This window comes from Hoplias malabaricus, chromosome 1 (assembly GCF_029633855.1).
Source record: "Hoplias malabaricus isolate fHopMal1 chromosome 1, fHopMal1.hap1, whole genome shotgun sequence".
Lineage (NCBI taxonomy): Eukaryota > Metazoa > Chordata > Actinopteri > Characiformes > Erythrinidae > Hoplias > Hoplias malabaricus.
Genome location: NC_089800.1, coordinates 61043653 through 61071443, shown reverse-complemented (window position 1 = coordinate 61071443; position 27791 = coordinate 61043653). Strand labels below are relative to the sequence as shown.

The 27791-nt window shown below is 36.4% G+C and overlaps 1 protein-coding gene across 3 annotated transcripts; it reads right to left on the bottom strand.

The window, feature by feature from the left end:
- Positions 1–1216: 1216 nt before the first annotated feature.
- On the bottom strand, positions 1217–25853 carry aspg (asparaginase homolog (S. cerevisiae)). Of its 3 annotated transcripts, XM_066680650.1 has the most exons (18): positions 25580–25853; positions 23426–23555; positions 18048–18159; positions 16724–16849; positions 16122–16205; positions 15429–15555; positions 15191–15303; positions 13220–13405; positions 12986–13099; positions 12469–12588; positions 12273–12368; positions 10211–10374; positions 5274–5360; positions 4662–4761; positions 4192–4257; positions 4029–4052; positions 3560–3583; positions 1217–2389 (listed from the first exon to the last, which is right to left on the bottom strand). In XM_066680650.1, exons 1-18 carry the CDS (start codon positions 25851–25853, stop codon positions 2345–2347), a joined length of 1992 nt encoding a protein of 663 aa, XP_066536747.1. In that variant the 3' UTR covers positions 1217–2344. The 3 variants fall into 3 exon arrangements, with proteins under 3 accessions (XP_066536747.1, XP_066536753.1, XP_066536760.1); XM_066680656.1 differs by lacking the exon at positions 3560–3583; XM_066680663.1 differs by lacking the exons at positions 3560–3583; positions 4029–4052.
- Between the last annotated feature and the right edge of the window lie 1938 nt (positions 25854–27791).

Sequence of the window (27791 nt, the reverse complement as noted above, 5' to 3'; positions counted from 1 at the left end):
ATTGTTAACAGATGAGGGTATCGTGATTGGGTCCAAATGGAGCTACCCAAGGCTTACTCTTTGCAACCACTTTGTGCCAAACTAAGTGAGAATTTGTAAACAGTTCAAAAACAACATTTAAACTGTTAAACTGTTTAATACAAGATTTTATTATATTTCACCATCTTCTTTAAAAAGAGTAAAAAGATGATCCAGTTCAATGCTTGTATTGGGTAACACTGCTGCATAACCTTTGAGCCCTCAGACAGAATGTCATGAGAAACTGGCATACTACTGTGATAAATACAGCCAAATGGGTTTGGAAGCACTTTGGAAAATGCTTCCAAATAATTAAACCAACTAATTAATTAAGTGATTAAAAGGAAAGGAGATGTAACACATTGTTAAACTTGACCCTGTCTTTTTTTGAGTATGTGGCAGGCATCAATGATTACAGTGGTTATTTTTCTGAAATTCAATCAAAGCATAAGAATAGATAAGTAGAGAATAAGTCTGCAATTATTCTTTACTAACCTCTTATTATAAAAGGATAAACAGCATTCTAAAATTAAAGTCTTTGCATATACACACATAAATATATGATGTCTGTCTTTATACATTCATGATGAAGCTCTATTTATGTGTTCTCTGATAGACTGCAGAGTCTGAAGATTAGAGAATAAAGCAATGGACAGTTTGCATGGGCTCAGATATGAGCAAAGATGCTTCTGCTCCTTAAAACAAGCTTTGGGTTTGTAGATTACTGGGCCTTGGAGAAATAAAAGGAGGCATTTAAACCTGGCTGTCATCCAAGGCTTTCAAAAGATGTGTGTAATATTTTCTTATGATAAGGTAAATTGTTTCATACAACTCTGCAAAAAATAATCCAACCCCCACTTCAAGACTGAAGAACAACTTCAAAAGCTTCAGTTACACAGTCATGCAAATATGAGATATGCAGTCAAGACAAGCACAAATGGATAATCCTTCAAAGTGTAATGTATTATCCATGTCTGTAATCGTTCAAGGTATTTTCCAAAATAATATTAAATGAGACAAAGTGAAGAAATATAACGAAGACCTTTATTTCCTTTTTGTCATTACATTTCATGACAAAAACATTGTCAAATATATATCTCCAACTTACAGACAGTACATATATATATATATATATATATATATATATATATATATATATATTTCCAGTGATTCAGAGAACAGAATAGCAAGACTACTAAAGAATAAGAAGACTACTAATACAATAACAATAATAAATATGGTTAGTTTTCTGATGCCTGTGTTTTAATATGGTATACAGTGTATATGTAAAATATTTCAGAAAATAAATATTTTCAAGGTTTAAATCATTGAATATTTGAAGATGAGTTTGAATATGAAGGCACAGTATAGCGTGAAGATACAAACTGGTGTCAATTATGATTTCGAGTTTTTACATTCAGTGATATAGTACTTAAATATGATCCATTCAAATGCACTGTTGACTAACATGATAATATGCACGTGTGTTAATATCTATCTCCAGCTGCCATTAAACCGGACTGCATTTTTAATTTATAAATAAATGAGACACATTTTTATATTCACAGTTCTACAGGATTGCTATCTGCACATTATAATACATCGATTTGGGTGCATTATGCAAGAACATACAAAAAAATTATTTGCGTTTGGTATGGGGACAATGCCAAGAGAACATAGACAAAATACATCTCACCTGTTTTATGATATTAACTGAATTCTTTAACCCTAGCATTTCTGGAGGTCAGGGTGAATTGAAAGTAATTGATTATTGATTAAATACTTGAGTTCACAAAATGTGAAAAACTTTCACAAGAACTACATTAATATAAAACAATGATATTGCCCAAGAAACTGTTCGGTAGGTCACATTTGCTGATGGAACATTAATTCTAGTCGGTTGTATCTACCTTGTGCAAACCCCAACATGTTCCACAGAAATCCACAACGTTTATAATAGAACTCAAACATAAGCTATAGAATAGTTAACAGAAACGTATGGATACAACAATATTTTTGGACTGGAACCAACATGAGGATTCAGAATTTGCAATCATTTATATACATGTATATATTGCATAATTCATTGTGAATTACACAGTCTTAGATAAAACAATGTATAACGCTTAATACTGATTTGACCTTGTGAGAATATTGTGTAGTAACACTTGTGCTTCCCATTTCCCACCAGCATCACAATACATTCATATTTGTGCTTAGCATTAACATGGACTGCCCAAAGGCAATATAAATTACATGGCTTTTTAAACTTAAAATGTGAAGAAAAGAAATGGCAGGAAATCATTGGTAGAATAGGATTGTCTCTTCAGGATTTTTCTGTGCAAGCCCTGAACTCGATGTATTCACCATTCTAGAGGAAAAGAAGGGAAAAAATATAAAAATCAATTATCATAACCATGAAAGTATCTGCTTTCTAAGTTTGCATAGAAGCCAACTGTTAATCTCAGTGGAAAAAACGTAACATAAACATTTTTTCCAACCCAGATGCATTTTTGAACAGTCTGTTTAACTACTTTTTTCATTCCCTGAAGTCATTTTTCCACTAGACTGTGTTAAGCAGAATGAACTAACATATTTGAAAAAGTCTATGTTGAAAAAAAGAAATTAAGCTATCCTTTAGATGTCTAGAATAAGCATAATCAATTTAGGACCATTCACAGCTATCTTAACTACAAAGAAAAACCATATCCATGTCCTATCCTTATCAAATTCATACTGCTATTAAATCTCATAATCAGGTGAAGAAAGTTATACTCTTGTTTTTGAGTATAACAATCTGCAATTTTATATTTAAATGTAAGCACGTGCACAGATTGCATAAAACTACATTGTGTCCAAATATCTTAGCTGAACTTTACTTTCCACTTAAGTACAAAATGAGCTACACCATTTATAGACATGAATATAAATTTTATGTTTTACTATAGAACATTCTCCCAGCTTTTTTTACGTCCATGCTTAGAGCCACGGTGGCAGCTTTTTCAACCAGTTGCCTGGGCACTGAAAGTATAATTGTGCAAGATTATTGTGAAAGATTCAGCTAACAAAAAAATAAGCTTTAGTACAAGTCTGTCACAGTAGTCTAAAGCCAGTAAAGCTTATTCTTGCAGCTCATGTTACCGCCTCAATCAGGGATTTCAGCCCAGCAAAGCAGCGTTATATAGCTTTATTTAACTCTATAGGCAGAACTGGCAGAAGGATTCCCTCTTAAACACAGGAGGGTCAACACTGAATATATACAAACAGACATAAATGGTTAGTTTTTATTTATTAAATTTTTTAAATCTAGGTCTCTTCCAATCGCACAATACTACCACACTGCGAGAGTAAACGCAGCAAATTGTTCCTCTGAGACATGTGAAATCATATATAGACAGCTCAATGAGTGCAGAGGAGAACATCAACTGCCCAGTTCTTTTATGTTAGCCAATAGACATGCACATTGGCTAGCATTGTGCACCTCCCTGATTGTGGCTCTAATGTGCAACACAACTCAAAAACAATCTACACCATAATGTACCTTTTCATTTTCATCACAAACTGGCTGCAAAATAAGAAAATAGTGATTGAGAGGAAAATTCAAAAAAGCACAACCAGAACATGCCACAGCACCTGGACATGAATGGACACTAGTCTTCTATATCATAAGACACAGACACACACACACACACACACACAAAGTATGACACTATTAATAACAAAGTATGTAATTCTGCAATAATGTGATCAGCTCAGGTGATCAGAACTCCTCTTCTTTAAAAAGCTTTATGAGATTTATGTCAAATAACCCCTTATTACATCTGTCATCAAAACCCTTCAACTCTATCAAAATCCATTTTTAATTACAGTGAGCTGTCCTTGGGTCCATTCTGCAAATATCTTTGTTTCATATAATCATGCGGCTGAGACTGTAGTTCATCTAGAAACACACAACCGACAATGAATATTCAACATGTGGAGGGAAATGATTATAACACAAAAGCTTGTACCTCATTACCCTCATCGGTCTGATGCTGAAATGTTGGGAAGGTGGGAACAAACAGATAAATAAACCAATAACCAAATTACTTATTATTGCTATCATTGCTATGCCCCATTTTTAACTCCTGTAGTGCTGTTGTGTGTTCTGGTCTCATGTGTGCAGGTCTCTACCTGAGGTCGATTATTAGCAGCCCACTGGAGAAACTGGACCGCCTCCTCACTGCCTGACTGCATGGCCTGAGAAGGATACACAACAGGATATACATCAAGAAAATATCAATAATAATAATAATAAAACAAACCTTTTCTGAGCATTATCAGTACAAAAAAATAATAACTAACCGTATGTTGCATCTTAATTCTAACACAAGTGGACCTGAATTATTTAATAAAACCATTTAGAAATGATAAAAAGGCTGGTGTAGAGCTGAAACATCTACCCAAATGTAGTCATTTCCAATTTTTAATTTATAGACATAATACATGAGAGCATTTTAATGTGAAGTGAACTTTTAGAAGAAGTTTAGAAGTGGTTGGTTTAGTACTGAATAACATCTTTAGAGGTTTTTTAAAAAAAAATCCAAATGTACATCCATGTATATCTTCTATCATGGGCTACTGCTGACTTAACATATACTTACCATCTCTATTGGCAACTGCCCACTGTAACTTGAGATCGTCATATCAGCCCCAGCTATATGCCAAATCTCCAGGCCTTCCATATCACCACATGCCGCCAGTCTGTGAGCTCACACACACAAACACACATGACCCACTGTATCAGCAACCCATAAAATACAGAGATGAGCAGCTGTTAAGGAGTAGCAGACTTTAATACTGCTATAGCTTATCTGTTCTGAATTGTAGAAAAGCCTAAAAGCTTGGACAGTTCTTATAAACCTCTTCATACCTTGTTCAAGATAAATTACTACAGCTTTAACACTTCTTAATAAAAATTCAGTAGGCTATGAATACTGGTATATACAGGAATACGCACTATCACTCCACATGACATGATGAACACATGAAACACAGTCTTTAACAATATCAAATAGACTTATTGGAAAACTGGAAATAAAGTTGCTGAACTCTTGTGTTTCCTTTAAGAGATAAATACCATGCATATATCTGTTCTTTTGATGAAATGCAGTTAGGGAACATTCTAAAAACTCATGAAGGCCTTGAATGACTGGTCAGACTTGACAGCATGAATTCTGTACAAGACAAGAATGGAGGGGGGGGTTGTCTGTCACCTGCAAAGTTCAGTTCCAGCATCTTCCATTTCTTCCCAAGAGAGATGAGCACCAGTTTTTCTCAGAAGCTTCACAATATCTTTGTGTCTATAAAAACAAGGACACGGGAACATGATGGTGTAAAGTCACTATATTAAGCCAGAAGAGGGCACTGACCAAATAGAACAGCTGTGGACCGCAGGAGGCTAAATGTATTCAGAGAAGACCACAAGACTACAAGACAAAAACATGCTTGACCTGTGAAACAACATCCTCCTTGAAACTGCGATAAGAGAATGAAAATCTTCCTGCACGTTCACATGCACATTTAACCCTTAATATATTTATACCTGTAGGTTTCCTATACATTGTATTCACATTTTGACAATACATAATATACACACTTGGCTACATGTTTTTTTGCCAAGAAATAGGGCATTTAAATTCTGAGCAAATGACAACTGATTCTGGATAACCAGATTTGTATGTATTAAAAAATGGCATTTTTAAACTAATTTAAATAATAAATAAAATATGCACTTGAAAACACGCTTCATATTGTGAATTTGGAATGCTATTTGACAGACAGTTTCCATTCATTCAGCGAAATTAATCTGCTTCAAACGGCTACCCTTGAAACATGAGTAAATCATAGGTGACAAATTAAACTTTCATTATTTGATGGCAGAGGCCCAAAAGAGGCACCCCAATTTAAAGCCACTGGTGAATGACACTGAAATATAAAGCAATGTTAAATCTGAGTCCGGTTAATAAACCATTTCAGAAGGAAACATCCTTTTTCTATTTATTCCGGATACCGAGAACTGAACTGCAGAGTGTGCAATGTTTGATTAAGCCCTGAACTTAGCAACCGTTGGCACAGGTTTACAACACAAGAGAAACTGTAATGGCCCAGACAGGCTGGGACAAGTCAGGACATCATCACTTAGTCTCCCAAAACAAACAAATCCCACACAAGGCTCAAAGACGGAGTCCCAACAGTTCAGTATATCGGACATAGATTATTCTGGCAAAATGTCAATGGGAGAAATGAGGGGCATTTCAAAGTTGTAAAAACAGCTCACATCTTCGTACATTTGTCTGAATGTGGTACAGTATGAAGACTATGCTTCTAAGGCCATGTTTTAATGACTATTTAGCTAGGAAAAGACATGACATAACTACAGGTGTGGTCTTACTGTTGTGTATTTTGGGGATGCTTGTCCACATTGTGGCCATACTCTACCATGCCTGCTTCTCTGTAAGTCACTGACAAAACTAGAGACTGTTGAATATCCAGTTGGTCCTACCTCGTGTAGTCATAGTATCTGTCAGACATGTAAAGAACAGCAGGTAGGGCTGGTTTAGATAACACACCTATTTTTTAAACCCATTTTCTCTTCCTTATAGAAACATGACACCTTTTCTAATTCATTCCTCACTGAGTGAATGGGAAGACTTCAAATTAATTGTTTCAACAGTGTATACTGACAGATGCCTTGGATTTTGGGTTTTTCAGTTCAGTTTACATTAGCCATGGTCGTGGAGGATAATTATAAAAGAATTACTTTCAGACCAGAACAATGAAATTAGTTGTTTTTATGTTGTTGTTGTTAATAATGTTATTTTTCAGTGTGTGCCTGCAAGACATCTAACATATTAAAAGAAATAGCGAGTATTTCTACCACAAAACAAGGACGCACTTTAACCAAGGACAGTGAAACTACAGTCCAGAGAAATGAGCCACTCCCTCAGGACAGGAAATGTGTCCAAACTCTCTGAATGCCTCTAAAATATAACAGCTGGAGTTTAAAATAAGCACCAGTGAATCTGTGTGTCTCACAGTTACTCTAATTAAATGATAATTGTTGTCAAGGCCTTTAAACAGCCTCTCTAATTCCTTCACACACACAAACACACATACACACACTCACACTCACTACTGTGGTACACAAGTGTAATTTAGTTACACCCCCTCCCCTCCATCTCCCTTAATGAGGTTGACATCTCATCCTGATTTGTCTGTATGTTACGTCTCCACAGAGAGAGGCTGTGAGATGTGAAGAGGCTGTTGATGGTCTATGGGGGGACTGAAGAAAATAAAAGGTTTCTGTCCTAGTTTCCTGAGCCTAACTATCATTTGCTGTGCTTGAGAGACCATATTAAGATTGTGTGTTCCATATGCACACAGAGCAATGAAAGCAAGGCGAACTTTTTTACTCTAAAAACTTTTTGCAGCTGTGTCCTTATTGCCAGATGTTCCTCTATTAATCAGGGCAAATGACTAATTGTATTAAGCATGTCTTTAAAGCTAAATTGGTTTATTAAAGGAATAGTTAGGTGAAAAGTCAGATGTACTCAGTCTACAGAGGATCCAGAGTCCAAATTTAATTTAAAGCTAATAATGCCAACAAACAGCAGAATTCAATAGACTCTAAAATAGCCCTAGTTGCTAATAAAAATCATTAGACAAGCAAAGTTTCTCTCAACCCACCCAAACCACATATATTGTGCAGATTAGTTTCATATAAACTGAAGTGTGGACAAAACATGCACAAAAAAAATTCCACTGCATGGAACCTACTCAGGATTATTTACTGCTAGGCAAATCTAGTACCTGGAAGCAGGTATTTTTTTAGTACTTGCTGATGTGTGGTTCCAAGTGAGTAGGAACTAAATGTAACACATAACCTTGCAGAGCACTGATTGGCCAGAAAGACTTATTAATCACAATTAAATGCAGACCTCCAGGACAAATTAACCATCTGTGATCAAATTTGTTTGTATTGAACTAACAATGGCAGCTCATAAAATTATGGTATGGTCTTTGGAAGATGCTCAAATGCTCCTTGGTTTGGTGGCCAACTCAAAAGTCCAGCGAGAGATGGATGTGCAACAAGGAATGAAAACAATTCTATTGCAATATTAGAACTGATGTGTGGAACAAACATCAACACACAAATACTCAAGAAGTAAACAGCACTTAAGGTTACCGCTGCCAATGCTGTGATTTTCAAAGTCCATGGTTCCCTTTACACACAGGGTTTTGCTACGTCACCAGCTGCTTTTCGCAGGAGCGCTGTGCTAATGGAAAAGTGACCAGGGCTGAAAAGGGAAGGGTGTGGAGGCATGCCAAGCCAAGTTAAGAAGTCCATGCAATGGAAAATACCTGATGTTGGATCAGAATAGTCCCTAAATAAGCATTCATACTCCTGATTTGGTTTGTTATTACAGACTCATTTAAAGCACAGCAATTCATACAAATTATGACCTTAATACAATCAAGAATGCTGTTTTATTGGACTGAGAAGTTTGGGAAATGCATTTTTAGAGAAAAATATTTGTTTCATTACACAAGAAATGTACAAAATATTTGAACAATTTCGTATTCTTCAATATCAATAGCAATCTCAAATTTATTCATTACCTTCTAAGCTTCAGTATATTAGCTATTTTGGGTTGAAGGAAATGACTCCTCAAACAGTACTCTTCCACAGAAAGACATACAGAGCTAACCACACCATGCAATATATCACATGCAAATGAGTACTATTGCAGGATTATTTTTTTCTAGAATTAGATCTGGATTTTTCTTCACTCCAGCTTTTGTTTCAGAAATTGATTCAATACATATACCTGTTTGACCTCTGTGCCTTCTCTGCTGAAAAGGCAGCAAGTGTTGAGTTTCCATATATTTGCTAAATTTCTAATTTACAAATATACTGTATAATCACAGATTATGTGCTAGAACCTAACCTTGTTTCTAAGCATAATAATTTCTCCAACCATCATGATGTGCTCCATTATACAACATTATTCTGTCACTCAGAGAGAGGGGCGATATACGTGTTGAAAATGTCAATCTCAATTGAAAGCTGCAAACCTTAGAAATGTATTTCACTGAAAATACTCTCAGTCATTCGTTGACTAAAACGGCTCCCTATTAATAGATTCAGTTTAACCTTCAACTTGAAGGTTGCTGAGGAAATGTGGTACGTGATAAAAGACCTGCAAAACAAGATGCCCACGCTCTTTCACCCACCCACTGACACCTACGCTTTCTGTCATTTACCTGTTCTACAACATATGCCATCAAACACATCAGACACTCAGGCATAAGCCTGCTTATACACAGTGATGGCAAACATGCACACACACACACACACACACACATACATACACACTCACACACATATATACAGTGGATTTATAGCTTGACAGCACTAACAGCAGTTCTGTTGTGATAAAATTACAGGCACAAATCTTAATTATTCTAATAGACAACAATTTATTAAATGTTATATGTTATTTAAATTACGGGGAGTGAAAGTGTATACTACAGAAAGTGGATCGCTATAGAGTTTACAGTGAGAGGCACAAATATATAAAAAACAATAAAACAACTTAAAAGCACCTGAATACCAGAACATGCAAATCCACTACAGTTAGTAAGTTTTGACCTGGCCAGTACTTGAATGAGGGATCTCCAAGGAAAGCTTGGGTGGCTGTTGGAAGTGGTGTTGATGAAGACAATAGGATATTGATTCACTGTGGTCTTTTTGGATCCCGATGCCCGAGTGAAATGTTACTGTACAAATGGCACTTTCCCTCAGCTAAGATGTATATTTGAGGTCCTTACACTCTAAGGTCATTAAAGATCCCTGGTCATTACTTGAAAAGCGTAGCGGTGTGACCCCGATGTCTGGCTAAACCTGCCATTGTGGGGGCCTAATAATCCCCATCCTCAACTGGGTTAATTCACTCTTGAAACCTCTCCTAATGTAGATGATGTAAGGTGTTTGAGGCAACTCTCTAATGTCCCCAATAATGTAGAGCATGACTGTCTAGAAAAATGATATGAATAACCCCTCTACTAATACTGTACTAATTAAGTTATTTTAAATTATTATTTTTGTAAATTGTTATAAAATTACAGCAATTTTACATTGTGGCCTTACCCGAAACGAACAGCATTTCGAAGGGGTGTGTCACCGTAGCGATCTTTGGCATAGACAGTGGCTCCTTGGCCCAGTAAATACTGCACAAGTTTCAGATGACCCTCACAGGCTGCAACATGAAGAGGAGTGCGTCCATCAAAATCAGCCATACTCAAGTTACTTCCCTGCAGAAAAATGCAGACAATCAGTGCAGAAAAGCCCAAACTCAGTAGCTTCAAAACAGTAGTGAAAATGAAAATCAGCACCAAGTGTGTTAGCACTTATGACACATCATCAAAAAATTTATTGAGGTGTTATAAACTACATACACAAAGCAAAACCTGTGATTAGTTAATTATATTATAACTGACAATAGTACAAAGAAAAGATTACCTGATATACTTGACTGTATTTTGCTAGTTTAGACAGAGGCAGGTTTACCATAGTGTTACATTACCTTTCCTTTTAATTACACTTCCAAATTATTTGGGAACTTAGGATACTAATTGTTGAATTTTAAAAGCTCTTTTCTTGAAACAAGACTTCAGCTGCTCAGCACTTTGTGGCCACCATTGACTAATTCTCCATTTCATGCTGTACCATAGAATATAAATCTGGGATAGAGGTGGGCCAGCCATGCGCACACATTTGGTGCCTATGAAGCCATGTTGTTGAAGCTTATGCAGAATGAGGCCTGACATTGTCTTGCTGAAATAACCCTGGACTGCCCAAGAAAAGATATCACCTTGGTGACAGCATATGTCTCTGAAAAATCCTAATATACACCTCCACATCACTGCTATCATCATATATATGCAAGTCAGCTAAGAAGTTGGAACTGAGGCACACCCATACCACAGTATTATGAACGGAGGAAGACCTTAATCTTAAGCCTAAAACAGAGAAATGTCTTGTTATATTTACACTGCTACTGTCTCCAATTTTTTGGAATGTTCCATCAGGCTGGTCTGTTAAAACACTGGATATATATTCATTGTACATTTGTCAGTAAAATGCATGTTCATGAGAATAAACACATCACAGAAACATATGTTAAACCATATCTAAACTTTTCCAGAAATGGAGTTGAACATTTTATGGAAATTGGTGAATGATATTGTATATTACTGTATAGTATTACACAATATTGCAGTTTAATTCTTACAATCGCTGAGGAAATTAATGAAGAAAAATAAAAATAACATTAATACCACAAAAAAATGTAGCCTTGCAGGGTTGCTGAAAAAAATCTGGCATTTTAGTTTACGTCTGAGGCCAATTTCAAAGCTTCCAGTCAAATAACCTTGATCTCTTTCTGTGAAAACACCAAAATCTCTTGCTAAAGTGCAGATTTATGCAAGGATATCATTGGCAGGCCTTTACAAACATAGGCTAGAGGCCATGTCATCAGTGTACTAGATTACTTATCTGTTCATGACCTCTCACTGTAACTACACAAGACAAAAACATGTTTAGCTTCCTGCATTTTGTTTAACTAGGGATAGCTTGATAGTGGCATTTACTTTTAGAGATAACACAGCTGGGACAGTCGTAATCATTTGACGTAAACTAGCTGGCTTTAAATATTCAGTAACTTAGATGGGCATTTTCTAAATTAGCTTTCTGTTTAAATGACAACATATAATACAAATATTTGATAATCAATACCATGTTTGTGCTAATCAAACTGCGCTGAAATAGAAACAATGAGTTTACAGCTTTCCACATCTATAATGGGCAGGGTGTATGCACTGTCTGGCCCATGAGATGCTTTAACTTCACTCGAGGGGTGTGTATGTGCATGTGTCTCTGTGCTGTTGAACAAAAACAGGTCTGAAAACTTGTCTGAAAACAGGTCTTGGGACTTTAGTAAGATTCGAGAATGCTTACAGGAAATGGTGGCATGGCAGAGCCATTCCAGACTGAATGAAAGCATGAATGAAAGGGCATGTAGGTAGCCATTAGGTATGTTTGATAAAAGAAGATTCAGACACACTGTAATGGTACACAACAAAGCAGGAAATGGAGGAAAGCAAGAAAATACACTTATACACTAAGGCACAGAGCCTGGGGAAAACCATACCATCTCTCTGATTGCCTCCAGGGCCTCAATATCACCAATCTTAGCAGCAGCACATGCTAGTGTAGGGGTCAGGGCATCACGGATAGCTTCAAGTTCCTGAGAACACCAACAAGCACAACTCTGTTAGTCATTCCTCAGTGCAAAACTAGACAGAAACTGTGAAAATGTATTTTTAATGCATCTTCCGGGGTCATACCTCTTTGCAGCTGATACTGAGGGATTTAGCAATGACCTGAATGAACCGACTGTCACTGAGAGTCAGCGTAGCTCCTTCCAGGTCAGCAATCATCTCACCACGCAGGTTACGGCTCAACATCTGATGTAACCAATGAAACAAAATTAGTATAAAGCAGCTTTTTGACTGAATTCATGAGGATCCAGTCTCAGCATACATTTCAGCAATATTGCTGAAGTTTATAAACAGAATAAATACTATTGTCACATAGCTTTGGTATTTGAGGAATTTGATATGTGCCAATATGCAAAAATATGCTGTTTACATTGTAAAGAATGCTGATATATATGTTTCTATTTTGTTCAGTAAATAAATACAGAGCTTTACATTTATTTTTACATTCGACATACAATTTAACCCATGTTAAATATGTAAGCAAAAGTCTTATCTAAACACTTATTAGCATAGAGTATGCTGGAATCTAACCTCCAATCTACCATGTGGAGAGCAGCAGAGTTGTCCACTATGCTATACCAACCTTTTTTTTCTCTTGTGTGGTTAGGTCATTTTTGGCTAGTACATAGGAGAGTTTAGACAGAGCAGCTTCTGGAGTCATATCACACCCAGCTACTAATCCAGCATCACTCAGAGCCTGAGAAGATGGTGAAATTACATATCAATATTTAAAAATGCCATCTAAATATAGTACAACATAGCACAGCATATAGAATTCGCATATGAAATAGAGGCATATCTGTGAATGCACACACACCTTGCCAGTAGCGTATGATGTGGTTACAGTGCCCCTAAGGCACTGGGTGCAGTTGACAATAATTAGTCCTCTTTCTGTAGCTTTCCTGAACTCTTCCAGCAGGTCTGCACGATTATCAGGAGCATTACCACTCCCGTAAGTCTCCAACACTATCCCATCCATGGGTGGTTGCAGGAAGGCTCTAACCTGGTCAAAGGAAACATTTTTTCAGCTGCTGTACTACTGCCCCACATTAATACCCTAGTACAACAAATTAAACACGCCTAATAAAAATAATGATTCTCTAAGATTCAATTTAGGATCTGTTACCTAATTTCTATATGACACAGATATAGTTAGTCTATCCCTTGAGATGTAACATCATCAAAGTCTATAGTGGTGTTAACATCAACATTCCTTGCCCATACACGTTCACTGCAATGGTAAATATCATGAGCTCAGTTTTTATATTTTTGCCCTCTGCTGGAAATGATCCCACTGGGAAGCAGAGCCTATAACACCACCACACTGCCTTATCGAAAGGCCTGCTTGGCGCAATAGTCCCAGAGAGAGAGGAATTAACGATGCCAGAGATTAAATTAAAATCTCGCTCCCCCCCACTACACTGCAGCACATCTGGAGCCTCTCCTAAACACCTGAATAGCCAAGGACATCTACCACAGAAACCCATGAACTCTGTTTACCTGGGATTTTAATAATAAAGTAAATGTAACTTCTGTATAATATATGCTTACAGCAAATTATTTAGCAAATTCAGCACAATTCCAAAAAATAAATGGCTGCAAGAATACTGCTAGTGGTGTCATAAATACTTCTATTCTAAATGGTAACTTAATAACAGAAGGAAAACATATTATTAAATACTAAAATTGTATGCATACTAAATAGGATTTCTACTTTTGAAATATCTTTGGACCATGTTTATCTGACTGTTCATGATATTTTCACACCAAGAAAGGCACATAGGTTAAACAATTTATTAAACAAACAAAAATAAAGTAGATTTACTAGCTTTAGATATTACAGAGTTGATAAATACAGAACATAAGACACACATCTACAAGTCTCTAAGACGAATGACTGTTTCTGTTTCTAAGATAAGAGACTTCTATTTCTATGATAAATCTGAGTACAGTGTGGTTAATACATTTTTACCATTTTGCAATGCTGATTTAGCTGAAATATTTCATTCCCATTAAATCAGCAGTTCCTGGTAATCTAATCTACCCCAATTTCCATAATAGACACAACTACATCCAATTCCACTCTAGATAAAACGATTACTATCTAAATGAACATGAGGAGGTATCATATAAAATATACACCGTATGTGTCATAAAAAAGCTCTAAGGTCATAAATGCAGATAAAAAAAGCAATCAAGCTGTAGCATAGCAAAAGAGCCAGATTGAGGCAGTAAATATCTGCTCCTTCCCCCACTCTACTCCTGATGAGAATCTGGAGTGAGAGAGTAAGTGCCAACTCCTTGCTCCTTTGTGAAGAATTAGACATGCTCCATAACTCTGTCTCATTACTTAGCTACCAGCACTAGTCACAGACAAGTAGATCTGTCATACTGCAAACCTGAGCAGCACACATTTATACAAAACCGTTAAGATTTTGCAGTGAAATAACAGTGAAATTATGGAGCTGAAGTAATCTTTATAGCTTGTATCACCTGCAACCTATTACACTAGGTCTTGCACAAACAGCACTCGAAATACTCATTTGTTTAGGTATGTCAGTATTATCTTAAAAAAAATTAAATTTTATTACTGTCACCATAATATGTGCTGAATCAAAGTATGTCTGTTTGTTTAAGACCTTTTTAATCAAGATAATCAGCTTTCAAATTGTAGCAAAATGATACTTGAATATTACTCAAGAAAGCCCTAAAGAACACCCATCATAGAAATGAAACTGTCAGTGGGATTTCAGCACAAAAAAGCTAATTCTTTTCAACATCATCTTACTGTCTCAGCTGTGATTCCAGGGAACAGTCGCAAGAGGCCCACGTTCCGGTTCATCTGTGTGTTAACCTTGAACTTTGCAGTTGTGTTAGCTCTCCAAACTGTGTCCCAATTAACTGAATAAATGGAGAACAAAAACAACACATGTAACTTCTAATTTAGCAGAAAGTAACTTCTTCTTTTTTATTGACAGGAGAAGATTGGGTGTTATATATTAAATATTAGGCAAGACAGAAATTACTTTTAATGTCCACTTCAGCATTGGCTAATGCAGGAAGGTTGGGGGAGTCGAAGGCATTAAAACTTCCAGCATCCACTTTGGTGACCCGGTTTCCTCTGTACAGCTTATGATGGAAGTAGAGGCAGATCTGTGTGGAGAGATAGGAAGAATCTTTTTATTTACATGTCATTCATTTAAGCTAATGTCATATTTATGTGCTAACAGTTACAAACAGATGACGTGTCATCTTAAGTGGGAGGGACCAGTGATTTTGCATCGACTTCCACAGAGTATAGGGTGCTGAATGGGTTCATTGCAACACCCTACATCAGCAGATGAACTGAACAGACCTGCTAAACAAGTGGTGAGGGGTGTGAGTCGTCGACTGAATTCATTTAAACAGACTAAATCAACAGCAGTGATTGCATTTCGTTTTTTTTTCCATTGGTAATAAACATAATCAAAGGCAAAATATATATTGTGTGTGTGCATATTATTAGAGGTAAATATGTTATTAAGTTTGAGTTCAAAAATGAGTGAGTCAGACAACCAGAGGTCAGTTTTGCTCTGCATCAATTCAACAGCAAATGGTTAACTGTATTACACATCTTTTCAGAAAGCAACCTTTTTAACAATAAGACCATGTTTGAGTCACAATGCATTTTAATTAAGAAAATCGATCTGCCAAAGGCTGCTTGACCATGTTTCTCTCACCTCAGGAATGACAAACTGCCCTGCGATCAACAGTGCCCCCAACAGGTTGTCTCTCCCATCATTCCTCATTTCATAGATAGGCACCTGTCAGACAGAAAATCAACAAGACTGTGAAAAAAAAAAAAGATACACAAAAATAGGCATTTACAATATATAGGCAATATACAATATATACAGCCTAATGTACGTTAAGGTATCAAATTAATTAAAAGTTTATATAATGTTTTACAAAGGCTGCTTGATAACAGTGCTCTTGTTTTATACAAAATAATAAAAGCCCTTAGGAAAGGTTCTTAAGAAATTAAATAAAATATTAAAAACACAAGGTCCGTGTACCAATGTATGTAGACCAAATATTTCATTTCCCCAATTTCATAAAAATATAACATGTTTCCTATATTCTGCAATATACAGTGTATATGTGTACATTTCAAATGGTTAACATACTGAAATAGTGAAAGATGTAAAACAATACAGTTTTTTTCTTTTGCTATGATAAATAAATCAGGCACACACATTAACAAAGAGGTAGTATTTCTAATAGCAGAACTAAAACGGATCCTATTAGTGGAGATATAGTGTCTGGTAAAAGTTAAGGATACCTGAGAGCCAGTGAGGATGACGGGTTTGCCCAGGTGCTCACACATGAAGGACAGGGCTGAGGCTGTGTAGGCCATAGTGTCTGTACCATGCAGAATGACAAAACCATCATACTTCTCATAGTGTTTCTGTAGGTAAAATAAAGTTAAACACTCTCAACCTTTAACTTCAACACTTGCTCACCAACATCAAACAGCAACAAATAACTTACAAAACTGCATTTTGAAGCATGTAACACAGCGAATTCACCAGTGTTAAATCAACACCATTAGTGTACAAATGTAAACTTGTCAACACTCTGTGTTAATTTAACACCAACAGTGCTGATTTAACACTCATGAATTTGCTTTGAAGGCTATGTGACTTGGTAATAAATTAAGCATTATTTTCCATTTAATTTTGGCATGTAATCACATTACTAAGTATCTAAGGCCATGTCCACATGGATCCGTATATTTTAAAAATATTATATTTTCCTCTCTCCGATGTTGAAAAATGAAATGGCTGCATTATCATGCCAGTCCAGTAGGGGGCCACAATACCTCTTTCAGCGAGACCTCAAAACACCATTAAGCATGAGAGGAATATACGGAGCATGGGATTAATCCGATTTGTATTACTCATATCATGAAATTACTGAATCTAATTTACTGATCTTAATAGTGTAATATATATTTCTAATACAACATAATTTATATGTATTTATATTTATTCATATGTGGGAATCTACAAAATCTAGTGCTAGCTACATGTATATGGTAGTTTAATGACGTATGTATTTCCTTATATAAGGAGTGAGGATGTTTCTGCATTTCAGCCAGAGACAGGCACTGTGTGACATCAGCGTTTCTGAAAACCTGGGTATACCATTGTTCACACGAAAACAGCGACAACAGCATTTTCAAAAACCTCCATTTTCTGTGTTTTTGTGTGTATGGGAGGCTAAAGCACAGACAAAAGCCTCAGTTTTTAAAAATAAATGGATCTGTGTGGATGGGGCCTAAGTGTAGTTTATATAGATTGTACACATTGTGCCCTGTGAAGGACTGGCGCCCCCTCCAGGGTGTATTTCCGCCTTGCGCCCAATGATTCCAGGTAGGCTCTGGTCCCACCGCGACCCTGAACTGGATAATCCTCAAACATCCTCACATTCACACACCTAGTGTAATCCCTTTTGAAGATTAGAAGCAGTTATTGCTGCCAAGGGGACAAACTCCCAATCAAATCCCTTGATTTCAAAAGAAATGTTGGACAAACAGGTGCCACAATCCTTTGGTCATATAACATAGTATAAATGTTGTATCCCTATGATGAATTAAAAGGTACCTCAATGTCTTTTCCTATAGTGGCCCAGTCATCCGTAGTCATGTTGCAGGAGTCCAGCAGCGGAGAATACTCTATTACAGTATACACTATTCTTTTGTTCTGTTTGGATAGCCTGTATTGGGAAAATGAGAACATTTTGAAATATAAAAAACTCTCACACATACACCATAACAAGCTTGTAAAAACACAACATACTTATATCATTGCAGACAAGCTGATGAGCAACCTAAACAAGGTCAGTTAAATCAGCATGCCAATTAAAACATCTGAATTAGTAAAAACACTTTGATAAACGTTCTCAAATCCTCGCCCTTTGTTCCCATTATGCAGTTCTTTAGGAAAAAACCATGAGAGTTGGACTGAGTTCAGGTTTTCTGGGTTAGAGGAAGGAAGTGAGATAAAAGGCTATAGGGTGAAGCCTAAGGATGGGCCCTGGAGGAGAAGCGAAACAAACTCGATTACAGAGGCCTTCTGCTTAATCAGCAGGGGGCTGCAAAACGCTTCAAAGCATAAGAGAAGGAATCCATAGGAGGAGAATTTGTGTAAGCTTGTGTGTGTTTGTGTGTGTGTGCATGTAGTACAATCTTATGTGGGGGTAAATGTAACAGATATTTTTTGGGTTTAAACAAGAACAGTAGGCCATACCCATATCATTTGTGAATTTTCACAACAAATTGACAGAAGTCAAGGGGTTAACCTGAAAGCTGCATTTGTATCAATAATGTGTTATGGATTGACAAGCTGTGTTTACAAGTCACAGAATTGAAATGTATAATATTTTATTCATTGTCTTGGTGGCTGTAATATAGTATTTTTGTTTGTTTTTGTTTAGTTTTCTATTTCAGCTGTTAATGAACAACACTCCTCATGTCACTGTTCTAGTTAAACCTACCACAGTAAACAATGAGGGAACAAAATATAAATTCCTACAAAGAATGTAAAAATGTTCATTTCTTTAATCACATTTAATGTAAGCATACTACAGTTTTATTTAATTTGCCTCAGTCTCTTTTTTTCTTATCAAAAATATGCAGATATTGTTTATTTAAAAGCTTGTCTGGTACAAACAGTACAGAACTATATTCAACTGAACTGAATTTAATTGATTTTCCAGACTATACAGTGGCTGTTCAAAATCTCATGTTAAAATTAAAAACAACTATTTTCAGAAGAAATGTTCATTAAGTGCTAGAAACTGTTTATTTAATTTACGTTAAACTTATTAGACTTACTCAGGAGAATATAATTAAAAGATATATAATTCAGTAAAAACACTATTACCAGAAATTAATATTTGGATACTAATCATCTCTAAGATTTTCTTTAGATTCTTTAACTGTTCATTAAAAGTTCTTCTTCTATGTCTTCTATGTATCCATAGGTTACCCCATTAAAAACGCTGCAAGGCAACTTACTGTCTCTTTTGGAGAAAGACCTTGTGCTTGTGGAGGTTTACACTGCTGAATGGAAGGCTGGGGGGCATCCAGCACATAAACACAGGGTCTGCTCTTCTTAGCACGACCCCCTTGTCCTAATTAAATGAGGACAATGCACCCTAAACCCAGCATCCATATTAATGTGGCCTGTAAATGTTGTTGGATAGGACGTGGCATGTTCCAGTGCACAGATGAGCTATTTGAGAAGCGAGACTGCTTACCGCTCAAAGAAAAGACTGCCCTAATCTCTCCCTTTGAAATGCACCCCTCACCACAAAACACCCCACATCTAATATAGACATGGAGGGGAGCATGGCTCAAGCCTTCTTCAGTATTTCAATAGAACAGCGGGGGGGTGGGGGTGGGGGTGATACACTGATACACACACACACACACACACACATGCACACAAACCTCCCACAAACACACACCCCTAGAATCTCCAACAACTCTCAGATGAGCTAGGCCTCAGCTAGTACTTTAATTAGCCTCCAGTCACAAGAGCAGCCCCAAACATATGTTGTTGATGTTCTTAAAGGATGGGTGCCTCAGGAAAAAGACAATGTATTCAAATCGCCAATTATTCATTTATCTAACAATGTTGGTATGGGTACTACAGGGAGGGGGAAGTATTAGCATATTCTTAGCTCAGTGACAGACAGGAGCTGTGTGCAAGAGATAGAGGTAAAGAAAGAGAGACCAATAAAAAGAGTAAGATCAGGCCAAACTGTAACAATACATCTTGGCAAGTCAATCATCAATCTAATCAATATATAAAATATTTCCCTTTCTGAGAATGCTATAAAAATGCTTAACTAAATGGCTATTTTTTTGATGTTTCGCTTGAAATAAATCTCATTCTATTGACAGTTAGTTTGGCTTATTTCAATCTGTCTATTATCTTGGAACAAGAATTATGTGCAAATAAATTTTAATTTCAAGATGCTGTCACTCAGATTTAAAGTTAGGTTGCACCACAGTATATTTCTTGACATGTTACAGATGAAGAAAGAAAATATGCATACAGAAAGACAGGTCCTCATTTCCTTGTACATTTTGCATAAACTCCTATACCTCTTATTCCAAACAGATCTATTCATCTTATACATTTGCACCATGTGATAATTATTTGTCTAGGTTGGTACAAAAGATCAGTGCACATCTTGAGAAAATAAAACGTTGCAAATTGCCTCCTTATCCTTCACATGAAGCAAAGGCTCAACAAAAAAACCTAGAGTTGAAATTCAAACTCTTTCAAATCCAGACTGACACTAAAGAAGAGTGCATAGTAGTCCAGTGACTACAGGGTAAGCAGGGCTGTTAAGAAAAAGCATCTTGCATAAAATAGTAGCTAGATTGGTCAAAGATGTTTTCCTCAGTCCTTCTCCACACATATTCTACTCATTAACGTTAAACATCTACAACACCTCACAACAGAGGTGAGCATACAGCCTAAGGTCATTCAAAACTAAACATTAATAAACTAGTAATATGAATATTAGCATTCATATATTATTACAAATAAAAACACATTGGTAAGAGTATGCAAGGGTTAGGTCTACAAGCTTATTACTTTTTTAGAAATGTTACAATAACAGTTATGTGTACAATGAAAATTATAATGCCGAAAAGCAAGACACACCTAATTAAAGATGTTTTTCTAATATTTTGTAGTATTTTCATGAAAGCACAGGAAATTACTGAAATAAGTGATACCATCACAAATGTTTTATAAATCACTTGACTGTCTTAATTATATTATTATGACATTTTCCACAACATACATATAACAGACTGAGATAATCCGTTCTTAATATAAACTGCTCACTTTTTGCATAGAACTAAGATCATCATTCTTCATTTTGATAAAGAACTATATGTAATTGAAAAAACTGACTCATAGCAAATATTTTATAACATGTAACATATATAACATTCATTCATTCATTCACTTATTCATTGCCTGAAACCGCTTATCCAGTTCAGGCTCGCAGTGGGTCCGGAGCCTACCCGGAATCACTGGCGCAAGGCAGGGACATCCCCTGGAGGGAGCGCTAGACATATATATAATAGAATAGTACATATCCAAATAAAGAGCAATTTCACAAATAAAATGTACAAATCAAATTTCACCAACAGAAAGCCTTATGTAAGTGTTACACCCAAAATTCATACAAATACAAGGTAGTTGCTGTGCCACATTTTCATATATTTGTTTAAGACTTTATGACCATTAATAATGAACAGGCTTGGTATAGCTAGTAACTTACATTGCTCCATGTTACTGATATAGAAACGGTTACTACTATAGAACCACTATCTTTGTAATAGCATTATAACAGCATATGCTGATAACCCTAATCAACAAGGCTTACAAAGACCTTCTTTGGCAATCCAACTAGCATTACATAAAGCATATAAGTTTTATACTAGATTATAGATGACCTTAATGTTTCTCTCTGTATGCTAGGAGATGTCTCACTAGATCTATCTCAGTTTATCCAGAGAGAAACTCTAAACTGGTTAAAAGCCTACATATGGCTGTCTGATACGAGAGAGTTCTCCAACAAACAGTCTTCATGCAAACACACTCTGAGCGCAAACATGCTTGAAACAGGACTAAAAGAGCTTAGCCTGCAGCTCTATTATATTCACTAGTGAGTGGGTCTGTTGCAGCAGGCTCCCTAATGCCTACAAGTCTTGGAAACATGCTGGGTCATTCTGAGGCTTAACGTGATCCACAGCTGTACACAAATTTCAGTGTAATGTCACTGAAGTGTAACATAGAAAAAAAATAAGCAAAAGAGCAGTCTGTGACCTCTTGCTGTAATCGTGAGGGGTATAATATTTTATTTCCATTCTGCTTTACCTAATAACAAATTATGGAATATATATAATTTCTGAAACTCTAGTCTAATTAAATATTTGAGAGTATAATGGCTTATTGTATTATTTTACATTCAATTTAACCATATAAACATGCACTTTTAGACACTGTTTTAATAGCTGTGTCTCTCATTTAAGAGAATTGTGGTTAAAATGAATTACTGAAGCAACAGTAGGCCATTGGTTCTGTTAGACAGGCCTACAATAAATAACCAAATATTAAAATAGTAGTATTCCGGATCAATACATCTATGCACCATTTTGAATCCACTTAGCCAAAAGTAGCCCTGGTCATGATATGTATGTGTATTTTGTGCTGGTAATGAGTGAAACTTAAAAACTTGAGAACTTCATATTTCTGCTAGCGCTTACAGATAGTTCTGTGGTAAACAATTCATACCCTCCCAAGCCAGATGCTAAGAAATCAGGCAAATATATCTACAACATACACACAGTACACACTGCCAACCCACAAGGGCAAACATTATGCTACCAGTACTACAGTACCCGTGAAAAAGTTCATCAGCCTGGTGAGTTGGCATCCTGTCAAAGCAACACAGTTTTAGAATTAGTTAATGAAGTGAGGCTCTGGGCATGAGGAGGATGCCTGGTGAAAAAAGGAAACATGGGAAGACGGCGCCCTCTGTTGGCCACAAAAAATTAGTAGAACCCGCTTTTGAGATTAACTAATCTAGAATGTCACATTGAGCATATGCGTTTTTGGAGATTAATCTAAATATTACATACTACAGTACTGTATATGAAATGTGCACTGTTACATGCTGATTAAGTATAATGTACTTCCAATGATTATAAATGGGCACAGTTCTTGGAATTCTAACATTAGTTTAAAAATTTATAATAAAATAATAATATTGTAGAATTTTTGTGTCTTGCCACAAGGATTGGCAGAATCCTGTAATTTGATATGGAAATGAACAACTTATTTAAAAATGTGTAAAATACTGTGTAATAAATAGCGTAAAATATACAGTGGAGTAACTGTGTGTTTGTAACTGTGTGTGTGTGTGTGTATGTGTGTGTGTGTATACTTACGGCAGCACTAGTGTGTTCTCTGGGTGGTCATAGTACTCATAAAGTCTAGTTTGCTGGGCATACTGCTCATCGTGTAGAATGTGAAGTTTGCGCAGAGTTTTTACCAATGCATTGGGTTCAGGAGACAGCACTGTGATGAAACAGGAAGGCAGAAATACACAACAAGTTAAACAATCACACTCATTAACTAACTATTAACAAATGAAGCATTCTACATTTATAAAAAGTACAAGAAAAATTGGAAGAACCTACAGCAAAACAAAGTCCTGTGCATAACAAAACACAGATATGGTCAATATGACAAAAGTTTAGCGTTCGTGTGATAAATTAGAAAATCATTATGAAGCATATACTTTTATAAACATACGGCAAGTATTTCCAGAAACACAATCAACTGCATGTTTCATACAAATGAGATCACATTTATTTAGTCCTGTTTAAATTGATTTAGGGCCTTATATACTATTCTGTGTTTTTGACCTAATTTTTTTAATGTGGTACTAGTAGTGGATTGTGTAATTATGTCAAAATATAGGTACTCCATCATGAAAATATCTATAAGCCTTGGTGTGCTATTTTGGCCACGATACAATATGACACCCATGTAAGACATCAGCTAGACTCCAAACTAACTTGCACAATGTACCCAGTTCTATGCATTTTAAACAATGCCATAGAAAGCAAGCATGATGCAAGAAACAGTAACAGATTCAAATAAATCAAACAGTCAACAAATGTCAAACCAAATAAATCAGTTAGCTATCTTCCAAAACTTATAAACACATAAATTAATTACAAACAGTTTTCCACATGACAGGACTGGTACTGGCAACCACCTTGAGGAGAGGTCTAGCAGCTGTGTGAGTGTAATATGAACAGCCACTAGAGAGTCTAAATGTGGCTATCAAGAGGCTGACAAACATAATAATGTGATAGCCGAGTTTGCTCACAATTACATTAGGACTTTTTAACAGGACCTAGGGTCAAGAAGAAAAAAAAATACATATATATAATTTGTTATCAGGTAATAATTGTATTCCTTAATACAGTTATATAATCAGTTTTAAAAACATTACTGTTCCACAGTTTTTGGCAGCCATTATTAAGGCTATATATTTGATTTCTTTGTCCAGTAAACCATGTTGAAAATATTACATATTAACATAAATAGAGTAAATCATGACAGAAATTTAAGAATTTATCAATACCTTGATTAAAATAATATAATTAGAAAGAAACATCTGGTTCCTGACGTGCATCCCATACACAACATATCTGACTGTAAGAAATGGATTGTAAATGTAAATACTGGGACTCCACAAGAGGTTTGGGAACGATTACGCCAACACACCTGCAAATTAGAATGCACTGTTCATTGTTTGTGCTTATTTGAACATTTATAAACCTATAAAGGTTTACTGGTCAGATTAATGACTTTACCACTGTTTAAAGACTTCCACAATGAGTGTAGAATTTTGGACATGTTCCACACATGAGGAGGAATCTGTGTAGATGAGCGCAATGAACTGACCAGACACAAACTATAACAAAAAATGTGAATATAACAGAAAATAAAGCAAATAACATTAAGCAGAGTTGAGAAATACGGGTTAATAAATATTACTCACATTATATTCAAGTGTATGGCGTTAGAATAAGGACGTAACGGTAAATATTTACATTGGTAGCATCGCAAATGAGGTCAAACTTAGGTGTTTAGCTCGTTTTTTCTACTTATTGCACAATGTTGACCCTTTATGCTATGTTTACTCATTTGGCCTTAGGCTGCTCTGTCTGCTTCTGTAGTTTAAATGGCAAGTAATGAACATATGAAGTAAACCGTGTTACATAAGCTAGCCAGGGCTAATCTCCAGATATCTTTGGTGCCGACTACCGTTCCGCTACCATTCAGCACAAATGGCTTCGCGTATCTTTACCTAAAATGTAGGTGTTTTGTGCGATTATAAAACCATATCCGCCATTTCGCCTCATTCATTCACACTCTTTGGCTGTGCCACGGTTTGGAGGCGTCTTTAACGTTACGGAGGAGTGTTGACCGTTATTATGCGGTATCTACAGAGGTATCTATATTTACTCTTTCCGAGTAGGGTAAACCACTACGGATGACTGGCACCGTTACTTCTGAGTGTTTACCGTTATTGTGGTACATCATCCCGATGGTTCCTCCGGTGTTTATAACCAGGACCTTGGCCTCGGCGCTGGGACTCACATCCCCAGAGTCCGCGCTCTGGCTGCAGGACCTGGTTCTCCTCCGGCCCTGACCCAGCCGGCACAGAGACGACTGAGACTGGAACACATCCGAATGGTCCAGCTGATTCAGCGTGGTGTGAGAAAGAGCCCTCGCCAGCGAGGTCATGCTGTCCCCTGAATTAGAGAGCCCTGATGCCGACCTCTTGCACTCCGCCATGTGTAACACTATTACTGTTCTTACTGAGCGTGCTCTTAAAGAGACAGCATCCCTCAACACAACACAACTCTCTCTCTCTCTCTCTCTCTCTCTCTCCACACCTACTCTATCATTACAGGGTAACTGAGTTGTCACTAGATTAAACAAGAGCAAAAAAATAAACTAGGCAAGCCTAAATTAGCTGGACAGCCATTAGCAAAAAACCCAAATACATATCACTACCCTTGTCATTGGAAGGTCTGGAGAAGCCTTGATGCATCATATCAATGTCTTTATTAACAGTAATAACAAATAATGACAAACAATAAAAAATAGTTTATCTTGTCTGACAGTGTGTGTATGATCATGGAAAGCCTGTTATTTTCTGTTCATACAAAAATACAAAACTGAGCACCATGTTGAGACGACATTAAAGAAACTCGTTTACCAGAAAGCAACAAGAGAACATTTAATATTTTGAACATTTCTAAAACCATGCACCTTAACATATTATCAACCAAGTGATCTATAGTGATAGCTCATAAAGGAACAGGGCGTCGCTGAACTAGATATTCATTACTGACTTTCATTTCTATAAGGGTCAGACTGATAAAACGGCACTGTAACAAATTCGCTAGAGGTGGGCGGATCGATCCAAATATCGATAATATCGATACCAACGCTGGCATTGGTATTGATCAATACTCGTGGAAAAAGATCGATACTCAAGCTTTTTTCTCTCCCGCTGCTCTGCCGCTAAAGGGTGTGTGCGAGGCAGCGCAGAAGCCCCTCCCCCTGCTTAGTCACGTTGTGAAGTTCGTGAACTTCTTGAAGTAGCTGAGGAGCAACCCCCCCCCCCCCTCCCCCGTATTTACTTGGTACCGGATCGATACCAAAACTCCCGGTATCGCCCACCTCTAAAATTCACAGCTTCGTTTGAGTAACACCTCGCTGCGGTGTTCTGGAGTTAATAATCCAGAACTTTAAAATGTGTGGAAGTTACATTCTGACCCTAAATGGTGTAGCAGTTTACCTTTTATTATTAAGTTCCTCCTTAAATGGTGCATTACACATATTCAAGGGGCCCCTCACGTTACAATTTGGGGAAGCTCGATTCTGAATGGCGTTCCACCTTAAATGGCACGGCAGTTTACATTTTAGCTCTCAGTTCCACCTTAAATGGTCCCGCAGTTATATCAGTGTGCTGAAAGTTCCTTTCTGAGCCTCGGTCCACCTTAACGAATTGGGTACATTCTGCTGGTTTTATGCTCCACTGTTTCAAATTAGACGCATTTTCCACGTTTATGTGTTGGTCTTTATGCTCATGTTCTCTCCAAGCCATTTGACAGAAACATGTAATAAACTCTCTATGTAGCAAATGTATTTCCACAATATAGCTAGTGGTTTTAGGTGTTATTTTATGTCTTTTATGACGTTAAATTAATGATTTACTGTTAAACATAAAACCTAACCTTAGGAATGGAAATGGTGCTAATAAAGCTAGTTGCATAATAATTAAGTGTAAACAAAATCATTGGAAAATCATATGAGAAAGTGTAATAAAGAAATTAATCAAATAAAAGGAAATTAAATAAATTTAAAAGACATGTTAGTCACCTAAAATGACTTGCAGTCATCAGGTTGATTTGGGAGAAAATAATCAGTGTAGCATTGACCTGGCTTGAAAACAGCAAAACTGTATCCAGGTAAACAGCATTTATATTCTGAAGGTCGTCAACAAGGATAGTCAAATATTGCCTAGACTAAATACACTTAAACCTCAAAAGGGCTCAGGGTCAACCCTGAACTAATTTATTTCATTAGATTGCTCAGTGATTTATATCAGAAAACAATAAATTTAACTTATAATGTAACAAAGGGAAACGTGCCTGCACTTATGAGTTTTGGCTCTAAAGAATGATTTTTTTCTGCGTGCTACTTAAATCCATACTCAGTTAA

Coding starts and splice junctions, on each gene's coding strand:
- aspg (XM_066680650.1), bottom strand. CDS start 25,853: ATGGCGGAGTGCAAGAGGTCGGCATCAGGGCTCTCTAATTCAGGGGAC. Junction 16,850..18,047: donor CTATAGGAAAAGACATTGAG/GTACCTTTTAAT, acceptor TTTTACCTACAG/AAACACTATGAGAAGTATGA. Junction 4,762..5,273: donor GCTGGAACTGAACTTTGCAG/GTGACAGACAAC, acceptor GTGAGCTCACAG/ACTGGCGGCATGTGGTGATA.